At 41.9% G+C, this 22,009-nt stretch overlaps 1 protein-coding gene across 6 annotated transcripts in view; it reads left to right on the top strand.

Moving 5' to 3' along the window:
- TRABD2A (TraB domain containing 2A) overlaps nucleotides 1–22,009 on the top strand; it is a 95,695-nt gene that overhangs the window by 37,585 nt on the left and 36,101 nt on the right. For 5 of the 6 annotated variants that reach the window (XM_038125697.1, XM_038125692.1, XM_038125696.1 and 2 more), the window contains exon 3: nucleotides 19,820–19,966. The exons of the other annotated variant lie outside the window; for it this stretch is intronic. In XM_038125697.1, the coding sequence (XP_037981625.1) occupies nucleotides 19,820–19,966 (147 nt within the window). The remainder of the gene's footprint in view (nucleotides 1–19,819; nucleotides 19,967–22,009) is intronic. 6 annotated transcript variants of the gene reach the window in all.

Here is a 22,009-nt window from a genome sequence, read left to right as displayed (position 1 = left end):
TTTTTGAAAGAGCTAAACTACGTAAAGGGTCCTATTTCTTTTCAGTGAGACTGTTTGTTAGAGGATGTTAGGTCTGAATCTCCTCCCTATTACTTTGCCTGTGTTGTGACAGCCCCATCATGTATGTCAGTGCAGAAGGAGTGAGAACAAGTGATTTTCCAGCTGTTAGTGCAATGTAACAGCTCAGATTGCTGGAAGTGAGAAGATGGCTTCTTGCTGGTTTGGCTGTGCTCTCAGCTGTGTTGCTATGTAACAGAGATGCCAAGGGAAACCATCAGCACACTTTCTGGCCTAGAGCAGAGTGGAGGTTGTGGCTTACTTTTCTTTGCTGAGTGTCTTTTCCATGGATTATACTTACAGCAAAGATGGCAAAGATGGACAAAGACAGGTGCAAGCAATCATCTTTCAGTGATATCATGTGGTGACATTTTTGGCTTTTTGAAAATGCGTACGGTGTAACTCAGGTCAAAGGAGATTTGAACCTTTTGCACATACAACTCACAGTTTTTGTCATGATAAGGCTCTGTTATCACAGGAAATAAATCAGGAGGAAGACTGATTTGGGGAAGACATGTCCTTGAGTACTGTAGCTTAAAAGGTCTTTCAGCACAACCCTGGTAGCTGATGCTTATTTTCTTTCCTCACTGGATTGTTCATAGCCAGAAGGCAAGGAATCACATTTCCTGAGGTCTGGCTTTCAAAGGCACAACTAAAAGTGTGTGGGAAAGGGTTTATTTTTCCACTAGAATTTTCTAGGTTTCAGTAAGATCTCCCTGTTTTGAATTGCAGTGTGACTTAAATTTTGTGACAACAGGAAACCTAGAAGGACTCTGATCTTTTTGTGTCTCCAAATTTTTAAATTTTAAATCTCATTATATCTGTATGTAAAAATTAAATATTTTTTTTAGTGGTACTGACTGCCAGTGATTTTGAATTGGGCTGAAAGAGTCACGGGACTTTTGAAATGCAATATCTTACATACAGGAACTCAATCATAGGTTGATTCTCTTTCGACAGCCCATTTTGAAAAACATCACTCTGATTTTCAGAAAGCTGGATGGATGTGCATTGTGCTGACTTCCTTGTCTTCCTTGGGCTTGTTCTAAATTCTAGTAGCTTTGATTTCCTCCTTCCTTTGATTTTTGCCCAGCATTTCCAAGAGTGCCTGTTTGCTGTCTATCTTGGCAGTCATTAAAAGATTCAGCTGTTCTATACAGTTTTCTCATGGGCTTTCAAGTTTTTGTCAGTGTAAGGCAGTAGGGAAAGACTAGAACTCTCTACCTGTGAATTCTGTTATTTTGGAATTAGGAGAAATTTTCTTCTCAGAAAGGCTGAACAAACATTGGAGCAGGCTGCCCAGGGAGGTGGTGGAGTCACTATCCCTGGAGGTGTTTAAGAAAAGACTAGATGTGGCACTTAGTGCTGTGGTTTGTTTGACAAGGTAGTGTTTGGTCATAGGTTGGATTTATGATCTCAAAGGTGTTTTTCAACCTAGATGACTCTGTGATTTCTGTGATTCTGTGACACACATTCCTGTTCAAGTGTGTGTGTGTGTGTGTGCCTATAAGCGTGTTAAGCTGTGTGATGGGAGGTGACACATGTGAAGGGGATTTGAGAAAGACATAGAGTTGAGAGACAGGGATTGGCAGAGACATGATTTTTCAAGAAGGATTAGAGTACTGGGAAATCAGAATTCTCTTTGTGAGACTTCTTATTTCAGTGGGATTTTTGCGGATTTTTTGCCTTCTGGCATAAAGACTTGTAGAAGGGACTCATCTGAGGCAGCGATTAGTGCAGTCCCTTGGCTGCAGTCTCACTTAAAGCAACCTTTTCTGGTTACTAGAAATATCTTGAGAGTATGTCTGTGCTGTAGGAACAACTTGAGTGGCCTCTGAGCTCTGTGGGTATCCATGAATAATTTCTGCTCAGTAACTAAATTAACAGCTAATTCAACAATGACACTTGGTATATTAAGTAGGTTTATAAGATAAACTGACTGGTTGAATTTAATAAAATTGAAATTGAAGGACCTGCAGCTGGCAGATATTAAAGTTCCTGACTGAGCTGTTTTGCAGACAGCTACTGAGCTCATATGATGTGGATGATTTTATTATCACCAGGTCTCATGATTCCAAGAAAATTATAACCACCACTATGTAAATAATCTCCAAGATGAATTGTTTTGTCATGTAACAAACAGAAACATTTCATCTCTTGTGGGTTTGTGGAGTTTAACAAAACTGCCAGGAAGCATCTCCTTTTCTATAGTCTGTCTTCTCAGAAATTAATTTTTGGGAAGATTATCATATTATTTTGATCACCGACTTTCTCTCTGCATACATTTATTTTCACTGCTCTAGATGGCTCTTAATTATTGTGCATACAATAGTTGGTTTTTACCCAATCTCAGATTTGTAGTTGTTGTGGTTTAATCCCAGCCAGCAACCCAGCAACCAAGACCCAGGCATCAGCTTGGTTGTTCCCATATGAATGGGATCGGGGAAAGAGGTGGAAGGGTAAGAGGTAGAAAACTCATGGGTTGAGATAAAGACAGTTTAAAAGGAAAAGCAAAAGCCACACACGTTCCCTGCTTCCAATGGGCAGACAGATGTTTTGCATCTCCAGCTCAGCAGTTCCCCCTCGTGCCTCACAGAGACTTGGGAGTACAAACGCCATCACTCCAAATGTTCCCCATTCCTCCTTCTTCTTCCCATCTTGAAATACTGAGCAAGATGTCTCATGGTCTGGGATATCCTTTTGGTCAGTTTGGGTCACCTTTACTGGCTGCGTCCCCTCCCACCCTTCCAGCCATCCCCCAGCTTCCTCACCAGCTTGGCAGTACAAAAAGCAGGAAAGGCCTTGGCTCTGTGCAACCCCTGCTCAGTAATAACAAAAACATCTTTATGTTATTAACCATCTGTGCAGCGCTAACCCAAAACACAGGCCCATACTTGACACTGTGAAGAAAGTTAACTCTACCCCATCCAAAACCAGAACAGTGTTACAGCAGCAGCTGAAACCTTTTTAATAGAGAAGAACAAATGTGCAAAAAAGACTAGAGGCTGGAGCAACCTATCAGTCAATAGAGCTCTTGGTTTCTTTTCAGCAATCACTTTTTCAGGGCTGGTAAGATCCGGTATTCTGGTATCACTTGAAACAGGAAAGTTCTGGGCAAAGTAGCCTGACCTAGAAGATGAGGAGTGTTTCAGAGATAACTGGGAAAATAAGGCAATAAACCTTTTAGGGAGCAAAAATCCCCAAGTATTACATCAGTTCAAAATGGAGACGGACCTGGACAATTAAATTGATAGTACTATTGTAGGAAATGACAGTTTGAGACACCTTGCTTGGTTTTGTCCGTGAATTCTAGTATGGCTCGTAAAAACAGAACTTGTTTCTTTTTTGCCTTTTTTTTTTTTTTTGCCTGAATACAGGTCATATATAGTATTCTACTTACTTTACTTTCTGAAATGAGCCTTTTTTTTGAGCGTCCTTTCCTTAAGAATATAACTTGACGAGAGTGATAAGCACGTGATGAGTTAGGCATCAAAGGCTGAAGAACACAGATGTGAAAGGCAACTCAGCCTTTCCTAACAGTTTGTCAGTCTAGAGTTGCTGTCTTCATGCCTGAAGAAGCATATACTTTATAGCATGAGAGCATTTGGTTATGACCGCTAAAAAGACTTCCTGAATCTGTGGAAATTAAATTCATTTTCTTGTCCTAAGGCAGAAACAAACCAAAATGATGCATGGAAATGAAGCTAATGGTGTCTTAAATGCAGTGCTGAAGACTGCGCAGTGACCCAGGGAAACCCATTCCTCTTCCTTCCTTCCAGTGTCGGCTTCACCTCGTATCCAACACATTTGCTGTTGCAAGCTGATGTCTTCTTCTTGTGGACCATAACTTGCTGATCATTTTGTTTGTTAACTGTCTTCTGTAGGCAGGAAGAACTGTGGGGATGCCTGTCTCTTTCCTCAGGCTTCTTTTATCCTGAATTGATTAAGTCAGTATCTTCATCCTTTCTGGTAGCTTATGTCTGCAAACCTCTGAACAGTCTTCCTTTTTTCCTCTGGACTCTGCATTTGTTTCTGTCTCAGTAGTGTACAAAACAGAATGCAAGAGACTGGCAGAGGCCTTGACAGGACTGGACAGGACAGCTTAATTAATTCCCTGTTGTTATGTATTACACTACTGGAAACTGCTTTGGCAAAAACATAATGTTGTTGATTCAAAATTTTCTAATGTCCTGCCACCCACAGATCCTGTGATAGTATGACTACCTTCCCAATAATTCCTCATGTTTATTTTTGTATTGATTCTGATTTTGCTTCCCACATTTTGATTTGATCCACCTGAGATTATTCTTTCATTTTACCATAACTGTTGTGAAATACTGTGCTATCTCCAAAGAGGAAGTTCTGATGACCTTTTTGACCTTGGGATTAAAACAACCTGACCAAAAAGGAAAAAACCAAACCAAACCAAAACCCCATCAAAATTTGTTGTAATAAATCTTCATGTACTAGATAGAGACCCAGGAGTTCACAATCAATTTTGTTATTTTTAGCTCCTTAGCCTATTACAGAAAGGCACATTCAGTTTGCAGTGAGAGCCCCTGTCCTGGGAAGACCTCATAAATTAGCTTGCCTAAACACACTGCCTGTTTTTAAATCTAAAAAGTCCTTTGATTTCTGTGCCCATTAGGTTTGGAAGCTCAAGAGATATGACAGTCTCGAAACCCAAATTTGTCAGAAATGTTACAAATTAGTTGTAATTGTGCGTTTATTACATTAGTGTAGTAAATCCCATAAGCATTTATTGGATATGAAATACTTATTAAATAATGTCAGAAGATATGAAGAATAAAATGAAGTGTGGAAGGATTATGTGTTTTAGTTCATTCAGTTGTGCCAGTTTGTGCAGTGATCCTGAGTGCAGTGTGTTTCACAGTGCTGGGAGAGTCCCGAGCCATGTGTGACTGCAGACTCCTAAGCCGTGGTACAGCTGTGCCCCATAGCACAGGGCAGTGTGTGTGCTCTAGCTAAAGTCCATGTTTCGCGTGCATTGCTTGGAAAAAGAAACAGCAAATGTTTTGGGAGCTCTGGCAGTGTATCTGAGGTTGTGATATTTCACATCTGCAGAGGAGTACTTCTGCAGTTAGAAGCTTCAGTGCCAGTGGTGAGCCTATGCTCCAAGGTTCTGGTAATTCCTGGTGAGCTGTTTCAACGGGCTTGGTGCATCCATCTGGTCACTCTGTGAAGAGGGAACCTGGTGGTAGCATTTGGGCCGTTCGTTAACTGTGGGGTTTTTTCCCCCTGCGGAGTGTGTGCTTTCTGCAAGGCTTCTTTTATATGTTAGCTGTAGTTCTTGCCAACACCTTTGAAAGACACCCCATGCTTAGTTTTTGAAGAGGACAGGGCTGAGGATTAAGAACCTCATGACAAAAGCAGACATATTTTCTTGTGTCAGCGGTTAAGAATTTAAAAGACTGTAAAAAAACTTCATACAGAAGGCGACCATGGGACTCTCTTTCTACAGCTGCTCCCACCCCCTCTAGTAACATGTAAATGTCTAGCTGCTGTTCAAAACTAGGATAAAAGTTTCAGAGGACTTTCTGGGTTTGGCCAAAACAGCTACTTATGCAGCTGATGCTTTGTTACTTACCTTCCCTTCCAAATGAGGCAAATTGACTTACAGATTGGTGGTCATTTAATACTTCTTTTCTTTGACTTGTTAAATTAGGAATTTTCTTATAGGGTAGATAAAGCCATGAAGTCTAATGAGTGCGAGAAGAAAATGGAATAGACATAAGCAAGAAGCGTACTAAATATTTTTTCTGGTGGCCAGTTTTTTTGAGAACTGTCCACCAGCAGGTCTGCCCTTGTTATGCCCAAATACTCATTGCACCATTTTGCAGCAGGGGAGCAGAAGTTGTGGAGGGAGGAGAGGAGAGGAGAGGAGAGGAGAGGAGAGGAGAGGAGAGGAGAGGAGAGGAGAGGAGAGGAGAGGAGAGGAGAGGAGAGGAGAGGAGAGGAGAGGAGAGGAGAGGAGAGGAGAGGAGAGGAGAGGAGAGGAAGACTTGAAATAACAGCCTTGGACTACCTAAACATGGCAGAAAGGCTGAAGTAAGCAAATATTTTTGTTAAAAAAGGTGCTGTTATGGGCCACCAGGAAAAGAATAGAACTGATACTGGTTTTGTCAGAAACTTACTGATGAGGGCAGGGTGAGAAGATACCTGGTAAAACAAACCATTTAAAAACCAGCAGAAGCAGGCACATGCAGCCAGGGCTTCTAAAAGAACTAGCACAGGATACTACAAACTGCTAGGCAGCCTGTTTGAACTTCCATGGATAACAAATGAGATCTAAGGAAACTAAACCAAGCAAATGTTGTAACAGTCTTTAGCAAGATAAAAACCATGTCCCTGGAAATTGTTAAGCAGAAAGTTTAATTAAAATTATTTTCAAATTTTACGAAGGTCAAACATGTCAGCACTTATATCAAAAACAGTTTTTCAGCTATTTTGAATTGAAATTGAATTAGGCCTTTCTGCTGGTAGAGGATTGCAGACCATTTTGTGTAGTGCTGTTGCAACAATTCCATCAGTATGAGAAAATTATGATAGGCTTAAAATATGAATTATTTTCATTTCATTATTGCTTGGGTTTGATTTTTGATGAAGGTTTTCAAAATGTGCAGTCATTTCATGTATGATCGCCTGGTGTCCCTGGATGACTCCTCTGTCTGACTGAAATCTAAATCGTCACTGCGCTGCACCAAATACATCTTTGACAGACATACTGAGGGTTGGCCCAGTTGCTTTTGAGTTTCATGGAGCCATTCAAGATAAAAGGTTATGCTGACAAAAATTTGAGGGCCTCTGGAAAAGAGCTGTGTGATTGCTGAGTAAACTGAAAACGTGGGCCTGGATTAATTGAAAGGTGAGTAAAATTGTCTCTATATCCCATCCTGGATAAAAAATAAATGTGCTAAAATATTTTCTAAGGGCCTCTGCCGAGAGGTGATATATTCCCAGCAGAGACAGACAGGCTGGGAGCAGATTCATGATTTGGATTGATATTTATCTGACCATTCTTCTTGCAAAAAGAGGACTTCAGAGAAATACCAGGTTCCATTGCTGGAATAGCTTGTTTCTCTAGCCAAGGATAGAGAATAAAGTAGTTACTTGCCAGGGTATACAGCCTTCAAGTTTTGTTTTACTTGATTTGAGCTGTTCAGGAATGTGTATGCAATAGGATATGCTAACTGAGAGCCTGCTGTATGACTCAGGTTTGCACCTTTTGAGCAGTAGTGCTGCTGTTTTTGTGTTTGTGAGCTTGCACTGTTCTGGTTGAACAAGACAAGCAGGACTGTTCTCAGCTGACAGTTCCGTCCACTTCATCTGAAAGGTCTCCTGCAAGGAATTGTACGGGGGGAATTGCAGTAGAGGCTGCAGAGGATTGGGGTTCTGGGTTTGGCACTAAACTTTGATGCTGAGCAGAGGACATACCAAGGGAGTGAGTTATTCCCCTGTGATCTCATTCTCACCATTTATGGGTGGATGTGAAAGCACTTCCTTCCACAGTGCTTCTTGTCATCAGGCAGAGAATCAATACTGCCATGTCAGGAGAATCTGACACATCACCCTGCAACTCGAATTTCATACTGAAATATTGACACCTTTTGCTGCTTCATCCGGGAGGTATGGAGAGCCTCATTATAAAAAGCAAATGTGACAGCACTTAACATGTGACCATCAGGAATGGACCCTACTCTTCTTCCCTCCTTTGGAGCAGCAGAAAACTGGGAACACTGAATTGAGTGAGCTCTGACTGGACTTGTCAGGTCTCCAGCCCACCAATGGCACTTTCATTGACTCAGTGTCTTTTTTGGATAGTCACACAGTCAAAGTGGATGTCAGCAAGTCACAAGTAAGCAGAAGGGGAAGACTAAGCCTGGAAGAGGGGGCTTGGAATGGAAAAGGAAGAGAATTTATATAGAGCTCTGGTTTGTGCAGCAAGAAGAAGGGCTTCAGCCCATGTATTACAACCAGCTCAATGTGCTCATATAGTGTGAAATCCTATTTTTGAGTGCAAGAAGGCAAGTAGAAGCAATGAAGTGAGACACTAGCAAGTGTTACACCTAATCTTCAGCACTGTTCAGCTGGAAGCATGTAGCTGGTTACGGCTGAATTTTTGGAAAGTGGTGTGCATGCACATGACAAAAGGCTTTAATGTCCTCTATGCTTAAAATTCACATGTGCATTCACTGTATTTTGGGCTCACAGAGATCACAGTGAGGCTGATGTGCAAAGTATCCCATGGCTTTGGAAATGTCTTCAAAAACTTACATTTCCTTTTTACATTAATTCCAAACCTCTCAGCAGATTCTGGAAGTGTGACAGCGTTTCGGAGCTTTTTGGGATTTATATGAGAGTTTGAAATGCAGTTTAGCGGGATGGTGATTTCTTTCCATGTTTGATCTGTCACAAAGAGATGTTATTCTATATAAGGTTTGCTATATCTATACATGATGTTTGATGTGAATTTAATTTTCAGAAGCAAGTGCATTGAACAACACAACAAATATGGCATGTTCTGAACAGGAAACTCTGTTGTCCTGTTAGGTTTCTGTTTAGTTTTATTTAATCTTGAATGGGGCAGAGCCTGAAAAACTGGCATGGTTGGGAGAAACACAAGTCTGGCTTTGGTGGAGGGGTGGTTTTCGATGAGTGTTCTTAGGGCAATGTCTGGGAAGATTCCTAGGAAGGGCTCTTGTGGGCTTTTCTTCCTAGATGAAATACTGCTGTGTCCGAAAAACTTAGGCAAGAAGTAATACTGACGTTTCTCTGTTGTCAGTGAGTCCCTCTCCTGTTCACATGTAAGGAGACATAAAAACTCTCAAGTGTGGACTCAAGTAGAAAGCAAGCTAGTGTTTTCTAGTGCATCTGAGAAAAAAAAAACAGCTGCTAGAAAGGAAGGGGAGGTTTGGAGTTAGGGTTGCTTTGGAGGGCAAACAAGCATGACTTTGGAAACAGACTCCTGGCAGAATGAAGTGTAAGAACTGCAGTGTTAGGATGCACTGTGTGTTGTGGCATGCTGGTGTGTATAGTGCTAGGGAAGGGCTGCATTGTGCTACCTGTGAGCCGTGACACAACCTAGTCCATAGGGGCCCTCATGGTTAATGACTCTGGTGGAAGATTCCCTACCTGGGAATGACGCGTCACTGGCTCTCAGACCCACATGTCCAGTTCTTAGGTGGTAACTTTTTGTCAGAAATTGTTTGTTATAAAGTTTAAAGATGACTCAAAAATACCAACTGGGTGGCATTTTTCCTAAGATGATCAAATAAAGAATTTGTAGAAGTTCATGTTTATGAGGGTTTCTTTCTTCTGGGTGATGGATTTTGACAAAAGTTTTTCAATTCCAGCTTTATTTTCCTTGCATATGAGTTTGGGAGGAGTGTGTTAATCCTTTCATGTTTATAAATATTTTTTAAAAACCCATAGAAGCTATATGATGTGGGAAATGTAGAATATTGCAAGGGCTGAATATGTGCTTTATGTTACTCATTCTGTGTCACAATTGATTCATATCAGAGTACTCTCTGAACTCTTTTATCCTTAATCCACTGTCACAACACTGCATAGACACAAGGCTTGTGGACCTGCATCCCAGATTTTAACTGAAGAGGCAGAAGCATAAGGAGCTCCAATAGGTGTTGCCTGACACTGAGAAGATGCACACTACTAACAATGTAATGATGCAGGAGGGAGGCACACATTGTCAGATCTTTGGGGTGGAAAACAGTAGTGAAATTTAACCCAGGACATTGTACATGTTGTCTTCTCATTCAAATGTAAGCTTTAAGGGTAGACATTTTGTAGTACAAGTCTCATGCCTATGCTGTACAGACCTTCTTGAATGTTTGTTGTTCAAAAAATTGAATGGAGTTACTTGGTGTTTCACATCCTTTACAATCTTTTGCACCAGAGCTTTTTGCTTTGGTGCTGAATGTTACAGGCCGTAAGTCAATATATTCTGGTTGAGTTGATACCAGATACACTGTAGTTTTTAAATGTAATTTCTGAAAAGCATTGCCCTGCCTAGCCCAGGAAAACTGCCCAGTAATTAACTTTGAGGCCAAAGTGTAACATGCCCATAAGATAAATCCTGACATCCTTTGTTCTTGTTTCTGTTCATTTCATCACACCCCAGAGACTGCCTCCTTGTCTTGGACCATTTTAATCTTGACAGTCAGACTTACGTAATCACGGTGACTTTGCAAAAATTCTGAGCTCTTGGCAGATAGATCTGCTTTTCTCAGGGATCTTTGAGCAAATGTTTATCCAGAAAACTTACCCTGACAGTAAGTGTGTGTGACCATGTGCTGGAACTGCTGTGGGGAAGGTGACCTGCCCTGGCCTTTAAAAAAAATTATTTGACTATCTAGAGCTCAAAAGTGCTAAAGAAGACAGGGTTAGCTGTTGGAACAGTTGTCTACCTTGTTCACTGAGATGTTTAAGACATTTCTGTTCAGTTGGGCTAAATGGTTTGAATTCAGAGATATTCTGATGGCTTTTTTGCCTTTTTTTGCCCCACAAAATCTTGCAGTACCTTTTTTTTTTTGTTTGTTTGTTCCAAGTGGTAGTGGTGGAGGAGACCTTTAATAAAGCTTCTGCTATCCAATTTGAGCTAGCATCCTTCTTATCTTGCTGGACTGCAGTTACATTTTTGATGATATAACACCTTTATTTTCACATGTGGGCAGCAGGGGCATTTGAATAATAAAGGCATGTAGTACAATGAACAAGCCTCAGGGCTAGCAGAGGAAGATAAGAATCTTTTCCTCTGGCTTTAGATGCATTGAAACTGGCTCAGAAGTTCACAGGTTAAAATCTTCCATATTTTGCCAGTAACAGTTTACCTTATAGGAGATGTCTTGTAAATCAGTTGAATTTAGACAGCTGCTTAAAATTCCTGAGGGATCCTTGCATGCAACAATCCTTTTCAAGAGAAAGAGAAAAACAGAACAAAACCGCCCAGATACTTTCTAGCCTTTTGCTCTAAAGTGCCAAACAGCAGCTTCCTCATGGTGTTGGCAGCAGACAGATTTTCCTGGGTCTGAAAATCTAAATATTTTAGATTGGTGTATTGGCTGAGTTGGGCCAACTGGTAATGTCCTAATGCGGACAGCCAGGGAAGTGAGTAGAGGTGCCATCTGGCAGAGGATCCATGTGACTCATTTCAAGAGTGTCATCTTAGGGGGTTCCTACTGCACAGCAGCTGGTGGCTTGTAAATTCCCATCCTACCTTGAGACATGCTATTTCTTCTGTGCGGCTGAGCTCACAGGTACTACAAAGAACACAGATTTGGGCCTGTGTAACACTGTTTGAAAATTTTGTTAACTATTCCTCTTGGAAAGCTTTTGCATTGAGAACTTCGAGCCTTTGATCCTCTTGAAACCAGCTAGGGACCATTCCAACAGTTCTTGTTTGAAGTTCTTTGTTGCAAGTGTAACATTATATAACAACATAGAAATATAATGTAAATTCTTCCTTTCCACCCTGTACCTATGGAAAGGTCATCTGGTGCCCTGCTGTGCTCCTTTGGGAAGCCAGAACCTTCTCTTAAAGATGTTTCTTGTTGCCTAACAGTAGTTCAAAACTGTTGTTCTGTTTGGAACAGCAGCCAAAGTCCTGGCCTAATTGTATATTGAGTGGAAAAATGTTTTATCAGTGCTGAATGTTTTATACAGAACATGCTTTCCTAGCTGGCAGAACTTCAAGAAAATCCAGAGATCTTGTTGCATGGTTACCAAAAGACATATGATAACTCTCTGGGCCTGTTTATGGCATTGCAAGGTTGGGTTGTTTACTCTAGCAAACTTATAGTCTTGATTTGTTCACACATACAGGAGTTGTGCAAGTGATGTACATCAGTTTTGCAGAAAGAGCCAATTAAAAGTATGTGTTCTGAATTATTTCATTCCACAAAAAAAAAAAAAAAAAAAAAAAAAGGTGTACAAATACTGGTGAGGATATGTTCAGTATTCTAAATTACTAAGGAAGCAATCTTCAAAACTGTTGTTGAGTTTAGTTCTAAGTTATACATAGCCTGTGGTAGAGAAGACAAATAAAAAAAAATGCTGAAGGCAACTAGGAACTTGTAAGAATTCTTCTTTCATCTAGCAGCATTCCAAAGAGCATCTGTGAGCACTGAGTGAAAAAAAAAAACATGGTGGCTAAACCCCAGGTCATTAATACCAAGTTTGTTTAGTGTCTGTAATTGTGGGTCAGGAAGATAGAAAGTGCTTCTGAATGTTGTCCTTGAAGCTGTGGAAGATAGGTAGTCTTCATCAGTTTTACTAGCTTACTCCTTACAGTCACAAACACAGTGAAGTGTCATAATTTCTACATTTTTAAAATATTTTCTACAGTTGGAAAGCCATTTTGTTTCCTAAGATAATTTTCCTGTACAGATGTTAAAAAGTGTAAAAAAAGAAATCTGTTTTATTAACCTGAGGATTTTAGTTTTGTTTCAACTGCATTTAAGACTATCCAGCGAAAAAGAAGGAGGAGGAAGTGGATCAAGGTTATTTAAAACAAGCAAACAAAATGCCAGCTAAAAGTTGCAGATGCTGAATTTTAAAAGTATAGCTAGTCTCAGCCAAAGAAACCCTAGTTTCAGGTTTTTTGCCTTGCAACTTGCTTATTTTTTTAATACAATCTTGAGGTGGTTCTTTTAAGTGTCTTGTGAAGTAAGTATTGCACAAAAGAAAGAAATTATTGCTACTAGTGTACTGGTTGGACAGTTCTGTAAATTGGAAAGTGAGTATATTCTAAGAGAACATGCTATAATATATTAGCAATCAGGATTGCTAGTATTTCCTTTTCATTTGGATCATTATTCCCAATGATTTTGAAGCTGGACATTGTAAACTGAGGAAATGCTGAGTAGGAGACAGGTAGGAATTCTAACTGTAGTAGGTTGAAAATAGAGGGGATTTTTTTGCCTTCAATTTTGCTTCAGGTCTGTAGAAATAACAAATTAGACAAAGGGCTAGTCTATTTCTTGAAGTAAAAATGTATCTGATGGAGATTTGATATGTGAAGGTTTTAGAAACAAACTTTGCTAGCATTTACAAAATCTTTAACAAAGATGGAATTAAAAAACAAAGTTTAATCTTTCTCCAGTAATGTGCAAATATGATCACCAGTTCAAGAATTTTCTACACTATATGAAGAATGCACTTTGTGAAAGTTTGGGAGATTCCTGCAGGGCAGGGAGGAATCCCAATAAGCTTAGATGGAAATATCTCAGGACTAGTGCAGTTGCAGGTTCATAGCCACATAATTAACACCATAGAAAGATGGGAGCGAGTTCCCACAAGGTCTTGGAGGTGTCCAGATGTAAATTACAAGCCATCCTGAGAAATGGGAATAATCTACAATGCTGCTGGTCTGATTCCACATTCAGCACATAGTGGGAAATTTATTTCTGCTGCAGTCAGTGGAAACATAAAAATTATATTTTACACTTAAATCATTGTAAATTACTCAGACAAAAGGCTATGTATTGGTGCAGTCTATTACAAGTAAATGGGTTGCACTTCTTCCAGCAGTGCTGTAAGTAGTGCTCCTTTGATTCAACATTATCAACCACCCTTTTGCAATAAGAAGAGAAGGAAAAATTCATTGATTGCTTCTAAAGCCTTGTTTTTTTATAGCTCCTAGTTGAAAAAATGTTGGTTTTTGTATTCCTATTTAAATTCCAGATAACAACTTAAAACTTTCAGTGTCTTCTGTTTGGTTCTGGTAAGACACACTGCAAAAATTTGGCATAAGATGTGTTAGTGTGAGTATATTGTCAGCAGAGACAGATCAAATTCTTCACTGCCTTCACCTGTGTCAGCATTTTTTTGTCTGACTTGAGGCAAACTGGATGTCATCTAAGTGACTTGGATGATCCTTCTACAGAAAAGGTCCTCCCTCTACTTGCAATGCTGGCTTTGAGAAAAGAAAAAACCCCAAATATAAATAATATGAAGCCCATGGGAAATGTGTAACTCATAAGTAACCTAAAGCAGTTTCCATTTCCTTTTATTTCACTGACTTCTACTGTTTGTCTCTTGTCTGCTGGGTGCTTATACAACCTGTCTCTGCTAATGGCTTCAATCCAGTCTTTCTCACAGAAGTGGTTGAAGTTTGAGAATTTGCCTAATTTTTCTCTCTTCATTACTAAAACAACAGTTCTGAAAGTGACTTAAACTGCTCTGAAGGCTGCAGATGGTGGGTTAAACTTCCTTTTGCCATTTTCAGCCCATGCCAAAATCAGACTTCTCCCATCTGTGTGTGCAGGAGCTCCTCATGGTAGGTAGGTTCAGTCTTCCAGGCTCTGGCATTGCCAGTCCCAACTTTCTGTTGAAGGCTCACTAGACTTCTAAGGAGCTGCCTCACACTGGAGCAAGAAATCCTGCTTTCTTCTCAACACTTGGCCTCCTGGACCATTACCATAACAAAGGAGGATTATTGACTTTGATAGTCATGATGCTTCTGATTTAAGGCACAGTTTGATTTGGGGCAATAGTGCTCATTGGCCCAGAGAAGCAATGGTCTCTTCCAGGTGAAGAGCAAGGAGAGAAACTTGCTTTTTAGAAGGAGGAGGAAAAGGGAAAGAATTGGCAGAAGAGGCTGAATGGAAGCTGTAATAGATGCAGTTTGTCTCTGGGAAGGACCCAAAAGCAGCCCATGATTCCTTAAGACAATTAAAAGCAAATTGTCCGGCTGAGTGGTCCCAGAGCAAGGAAGATGCTCCCCAGACTATAATTCAAGGGGCTGAATGGCCCTCAAAAACTGAGAGCAGAAAGGAAAAAACCCCGAAGATGAGGCAAATGATGGAACAGATGTGAGCGCTTTTGTTGGGAAGACTTGGAGGCTAGCGGGATGGCGATAGGCTAATTTGAGGCGAATAATGCCAGGTTCCTTTCATATGCAGAATAGCACTTTGATCCAATGTGGATGAAAGTACTGAAAAGTAGAGAGGATGGCAGGGGGTCTTTTGTCTTTGACAAAAAAGGCATCTGCCAGGCTCTAACTCCCCTTTCCCCACCCCCTTAGCCTAGCAGGCCACTCCAACAATGCTAGCAAAGGGGACAAGTGTCTCCTGACAGCTGAAGAAATCTCCAGAAGAGAATGAGGTTTGCAGCAATATGTATACTGGAGAGCTTAATCGATTTTTTCCACAGTACAAAAAGGGAAAAGGCTGGGGGAAAACAGAGATCACAGTGAAAATGGGAGGTGGGAGATAAAATATCCCTTTCTAATAAACTTGTTACTTTTGTTCTCCAAATGCATCTTTTCAGAGGAAGCTTTGATGCTAGTATGAATACACTTAATGGAGCAGAGTAGGATGGAGTTGCTGGAGGGGGTGTGTGAAATGAGGAAGAATAGTCTTGCAAGGAGGATGAATGTAGAGTGATTTCTCTGGATTTCAACACAGGAGGGATCTTGGAAATAGTAAATTAGTGTAATGCAAGAGATATCTGCAACACAGATGAATACTTTTTATACTACCTGCTGGAGGAGCTCAGATATATCTGAATTCTTGGGTTTCATTTCTAAGAAAAATCAAAAATTTCTTTTTAACCTTTCCATATTTGCAGTTGTCTTAATTGCTTGGAATTACTAGCAATGAAAGGACTGCAGGATCGAATGGGGATTTTGGAAGGCAAGCAGTATTTGTGCCTAGCAAATATAGCAATTTCAGACCAGCTGCTGATGTGATACCTGCTTCTGCTCTGTTGACTTTCTTCAGTTTTTTGCATCTGGTAAACAAGACTGAGATGCAGTTTGCTGAGTTGGATGGCTGTGATCTTCTTTAAGCATCACTTTGCACCTAGTCTCATGTTTTCTTTGAGAAGTAGTGACAGATAATGAGTTAACAACTTCTGAGCAAGACCAATCTCAGTAAATTAAATCCTTCAAGAACAGTAGACTCAGGGAATCTTACCTTTTTTTGAGACCCTGAAAATGTTGTCCATTACTATTTACTGAAGATAAGCTTCTCACCAGGGCAGAGCTTTAAACAACCTCTGATACTACAAACAGATCCTGCCCCTTTACCCCAACATCCCCTTTTCTTTCTGCTGAGGACTTTCAATTCCCCCAAGAAGGTAGGAGTGATAGAGGAATTGAGAGAAATTAATCACATTGCTTTGAGAGGCTGTACACCCATACTGATGGCAAATTGTAATCCTGTGTAGTTGTTCAGTGGGTGTGCCATCATCCCTCCTCCAGCAGATGCCACTGTTCTGCTCAGACCAGCTGATGTGGAGAGTATTTTTGACAACAGAATTTCCTGTACACCAGCTGTGCAAAGCCTGATGTGTGAATTACTGTAACTCATTTGGGAGGGCTGATTGTCAAGAACATTGATGCTCTCTTGATTTCTGCCTCTTTGTTGTTGCTTGATTTTCTTGCTTCGGGTGCAGAAGGACTTGAGCTGCTGCTGTTGCTGTCCTCAAAGGGACGGAGACCACCCCTGTCTCTCACAGCACCAAGGTGGAGGCTCACTCTCTATGTGGGAAACTTCAGGTGGTTCTTGTGTGACCACTCCTCATGTACTATGTACAGTGATAGGATGCAGGTCTAGGTCTGAGTGGGGAAAGTGGGGAAGTCTGAGCTGTCAGGGAACAGCTGTAGTCCTCCATGACAAAGAAAAGCAGCCGATGCATTGCTACACAAACCACCAATATGCTATGGAATCCAAGGCAGGCTGCTGGATGCTCTGTCCCCAGGCAGTTGAGGAGTCTTGAGCAGTGAGCTGGGACACTTTGTTCTTTGAGATGAAACATGAACAACCTCATTGTAAAAGGTATTTCGTGCTTTCCCATTTGGGCAGGCAATCCCTTCAGCTGCTGCCATCCTGAAATTTCTTCATATGTCCAGTATAAACTCTCACACTTCCAACCAGAAAGATGTACTCTTATCAAAGGCCATAGAGCTGCAAAGCTGCCTCACCAAGGCAGTTTTTTGAAATGTCAGCAGTAACATTAGAGATATGGAGGAAGAGGGTATGAGTTGCTTCTGTTCCTGTGAAATGTGTGCAGTGATCCTCCAAAACTGTAGGTCATCATTGAAATTTATGCTGTGCTTTTGAGGCAGATTTATGTAGCTTTTTGCAGCTTACCGTGTGCTCACAAGAAGGAAGATGCCTGTATGGCTTGGCCTGGCTGCTGCAGTGCAGGCCCAGTCTGTTTGGAGACAAGACTGAATCTATTCCACCTGAAGTACATTGCAAATGAGGAGGGAAGAGCTCTGTATGGACCTGAGGATAGCGTGCAGAGCAAGTGACAGCAGGAGTACAGGCAGCAGGGGTACAGCAGAGAGAGGAAGATTGTCTTTTTTCTCACATCTCACCCAGAAGACTGGTGTTTTCTCCCCAGAAGCCAGTTACCCTCTACTGATTTGTGTTTGGATGAAAATCAAACAGTAAAGATTGCAAAGCCTCTTTGATGTGCTTAGTCTACATTGAGGCAGTGCTACCTGACCAGCTCAGGAGGCTGTTACATTTCCTGACTGCTGTCTGGACAGGGACTGTCTGGTCATTGTTTTGAAGTCTGGAAAAGGACATACTGCTTTAATGGTAAATAATCAAGCAGGTGGTATCCAATAGCTTAAAAATAGGCCAGTCTGATGGAAGAGTTTTTGGCTGGGCTGATTGTACATATGACATTTTCCTGGCATAACCAAGCAGTCATTGCTGTAGAAGTCCCATATTTTCAGGATGAATTTAGCTTGTGTCTCAGTGAATGTTGTCCGGTCATTAGTATCCATTAAGAGTTCTCTGAAGCCAAACAAATGGAAAATGATGACTTTGGAGTATGACAAACCCCAGCCTGCATGCAAACCTTTGTTCAAACGTAAAGTGGTTTCAATTTGGTTTTGTTCAATTTACTTTAGAATGTAACAGAGATCCTTTGCAAGATAGCCACTGCTTAGTTAGAGTGCCCAAGTGTCCACATAGTGTTATTATTTCAGTTGAGTGCAGTTTGTACTAGCAAAGTGAATTCTTTTCCTTTTTACAAACATGAGATGTGAGTGAATGTTGCTATTCACCCTGCCACAATTAATGCTACGTTATGCGCTTTCATATGGGGTTACATACACAGTGATTTGGATCCAAAGAGGTAAGTCTAGTTGTAATGGGAACAGCATGATTTCAAGTCTGATGGAATTTGCACCTTTCTGTAGAAGACAGATGGTTGTGGTGGGGGAGGGAACTTGCACCTGTTTGTTTCCACATCAGCTCTGTAATCCCAAAATTTAGTTCACACAGTCTCAGTACATTGAGTATGCTTACTCATGTGTGAGTTTCATAGTGTTGGCAAATACTTTCAGTTCTAGAGTGCCTTTGATGGTGTTTGAGGCAAATGTCCAGGGGGAGTTAATTACACAGAGAGTAACCAGAGCTTACAAAATAACACTGTCATGAGTAATTCTTGAAAAAAATCAAAGCAGTATATCTGAGCTTACTTCCTTTAAAAATAAAAATAATAAACCAATAGATAGTCAGAAAGGTTGTTGCAGATGTCCAGTTTTGGTGTGAAAACCAGTGGTAGCATGAGTGTAAGCATGAAGAGATGTGCTTGGAAGAGATAGTGGTGTTTTACTTGCCAGGTGCTGACAGTGGACTGGTCCCTGCACAGGGGAGTATGCAGTTCCATGCCTCACCAAAGATGCCCACAGGCATCCCATGATCAGCCTGGGGAGTTTCCACCCCAAGTCTTTCCTTGGCTTCCTGCCTTTCTGGAGCTTGGTGGCCACTGTCTGCAGTGGGTAGAGGTATAGAGATTCTGCATCTGTTTGGCTTCAGAGACACCTGTTGGTCCAAAGTGCTCTCTTTTCCCTTTTAAGTGGCTGCCACTCTCATGGGCTATGCAGTGCCCCAGGCAGGGAGCAGCTGGATCAGCAGCCAGTGTCTGGGTCAGGCCCTGAGGCCACCAGAGCCCTGCTGTGCTGGAGGTGGGGAGGCAGCCACATCTGCCAGGTGATCTTCTCTGATCTTCTCTCTTTATGGGCAACAGAAAGGTCCCTGGAGGTAGAAGCTGTGGCAGCCAGATAGTTTTCCTTGAGGCAAAGGGGATGGGAATGTTTGCATTCCCAGGGGAAGGCTGAGGAGGAAGGAATGCTGTCAGCATCCTGCCTGTGGAGGCAGTCAGCTGGGAGAGACTGAGTGCTGAGCAGCTGCAGGGAGAGCAGCTTCCCATGTCCCCCAACAGCCACCACTCTTCCCTGACCTGCTCCAGAGAGCCATTCCTGCCTGAAATAGATGTGGTATCTGAGAGGAGACACAAAGCAGGAAACAACACCCTGTGACTGTTCTTGCAGATGAGGAAGGAAGGGCAAACAAGGAGAAGCCATGCTTAATTTAGGTGAGTGACTGAGGAGATATGAGGATAGGAGTCTGTCAGGCCCTGGGGCTCTGTGGTGATCAGGTAAACTGTCGTCTAGGGGGGCAAGATTACCCCTGCTTCAGCCTGCCCCTTTTTATTATTTGTGTTAATCAAGTCACAATCAAAACCCTATTGATTTAAATGTGGTGAGTCCATTCCCTCTGAACAGCCAGGATCCAAGGTGTGAGTACCTGTGGAGCTGTAGGAGGCATGGGTTAGTGATGTCTAGACTGGCAGGCTCAGAGCAGGAGTAGCTTCAGCTAGCCTTCAGCCAGTGGCTGTGTGTCTGTGACCTTCTCATGGGATGAAATGAGAACTTACCAAGAACTCTGTCTTCTCCTCCCTTCTCCCCTTCCCTCAGGTGGTCTTTGCTTTGAATCAGACTCTCTTGCAGCAGGAAAGCCTCCGAGCAGGCAGTTTCCAGATCCCCTATACGACAGAAGACCTTATCAAGCATTACAACTGTGGAGACCTCAGCTCCATCATCTTCAACCATGACACTTCTCAAGTGAGTCTTGCCACTGCAGCCCTTGTACTACACACATCTCCCTGTAGTGCTAACCCCTGTAACACGTGTGCTCGTCTCTCCTCAGGCAGGCCTTTTCTGGGTGAGGGCCAGGGGCATGTTGCTGGCTCCCTGGCACATCTGCTTTCTTGAGCCTTCTATTCCAGGAGTTTGCAGCACTTCAACCCCTCTCTTGCACCCAAGCAGTGAAGGTGCACCTGACTTTCCCTTTTGGATGACTGCCGTGTTCGCTTTGGCATCAAAGCTCTATGAGTTAATAATTTACTTTCTTAAGGATCCTGTGTAATTATGCTAGTCTAGGTATGAGCAAACCTAACGCCAACAAAAAGCAACAGCGGGCTCTCTTGTGCGAATAGGAACAGAGAAATGCACTCGTGACTTGGACACTTTTGTAAGGCTGAGTGAGTTACAAGCTTTTTAATGTCCCCCATCAGTATGATTGTGTGCTGTGGACAAGGCCCAAAGAAGAGAAATAGAGTGAAAAAAAGAAAAGATAGATTTATATTGAATGTGAAGGAAAAGAAACCTTCTGAGACCTCACAGACTTGGGTTTATGGAGATGGTTTCCTAAGCAGCACAATGGAATGTAACACTGATCTTTAAACCATGAGAAAATGCCCAGCAGGGACCAATTTGGCCTATTTGGGCTGTTAGATTAACTAACCTCAGGCTGAGACATCAGGCCTCTCTGTTCTTGTTTGTGAAGTATTGCCTGGCAAATAGTGCACATCAGTGAAAACACAGGCTCTATCCTTAGAGTGCTAAATAGGTGTTGACACCTGAGCTTTCTGTGCTGAATAGTCATTTTGCTATGACATATGGTGCAGAACTGCAGAGCTGCAGAGTCATAATAGCTCCTGCTTCTCTGGTGCCAAGCTTTGCATGTGCTACTGCCTTCCCATCTTGAATGCCCACCCTCCTACAGGAGCAGGCATCCTGGTCATCACTACTGCCTGGCTTTTGCACCATGCACTCTGTGCATAGGTTTCAAAGCATTTCTCAGAGGAAACCAGCATTTTAAGAGGATGCAGATGCTGCATCACTATCCCGTGGAGATGTTACAGACTGCAGACGTTGCCCCTAGGTCCTTGGAGAGAGCAGCTCTATGAGACCAGCACTTTGTCAAGGGGAAAACTATCCTTTACTTAAGGTGAGGGGCTCTGCCGCAGGGCACTCTCCTTGGCAGCAGAGCTGAATACCGATAGTTTGCCACATTGTCAGTTTATGTTTTAAGTAGAACTTCTCAGTAAGTTGTATTTGACTCCATGCTTGCCCAGTAGATGACTACCTTTGGGCTAACTACCCTTTGGAAAGATTCTGTAATAGTCTCTGAGGGAATCCAAAGTCTCTGCATCTGCTGCAGTCTTGCAAGGGAAAGCACCTGGCTTATTAGTGGGTCTGCTCTCCAGATAGCACCGCTTGCAGGCCCTTTAGTTAACCGTCCCCATAACTGAATGCCTAAAGCTACTTGTCAAGAAGCCAGGACTGCTGCAACAATAGCAGACCCAAGTTTTCTCTCCACTGGCAAGAGGTCAGGGTAGTGTGCAGCCACAGCTGTACTTGGGGGCCCCAGGGGAGGAAGCCAGCATTTTAAAAGATACTGTCAGGACAGGGCAACTGGAGGTGGTAACACGTTCTTTCTTGACAAAATCTGGCCCTCTTAAAGTTTAAAGATTTTTTTTTAACTACTTCAAATCGCACAGTTATTCTTTGGCAGCCTGAGGGCTCTGATACCAGTCAAATTCTGTTAGAAGAGCATAATTATCATTATAGTTATGTCATACCTGTGGCAATTAAGAAAGAGGTATGTAGCTAAAGGCAGATCGGGGCAAATACTTACTTTCTTCAACTGAGCAATCAGGATTTAGGGTCTTCAGCGTGGCAAAAATGATAGTACTTGTTGACTTTGAATTAAAAAAAAATCCATCTGGCTAGCTTATGAAGTGATTCATTGAGGCAAATGAAGCACCATGCATGATTAGAAGTTTATTAATTATTTTTTTAGCTTACTTTGGGTTTTGTCCT

The sequence above is a fragment of the Motacilla alba genome, chromosome Z (genome assembly GCF_015832195.1).
Source record: "Motacilla alba alba isolate MOTALB_02 chromosome Z, Motacilla_alba_V1.0_pri, whole genome shotgun sequence".
Lineage (NCBI taxonomy): Eukaryota > Metazoa > Chordata > Aves > Passeriformes > Motacillidae > Motacilla > Motacilla alba.
Note: the sequence above shows the minus strand (reverse complement) of the source record. Positions and strands in the feature narration are given on the sequence as shown.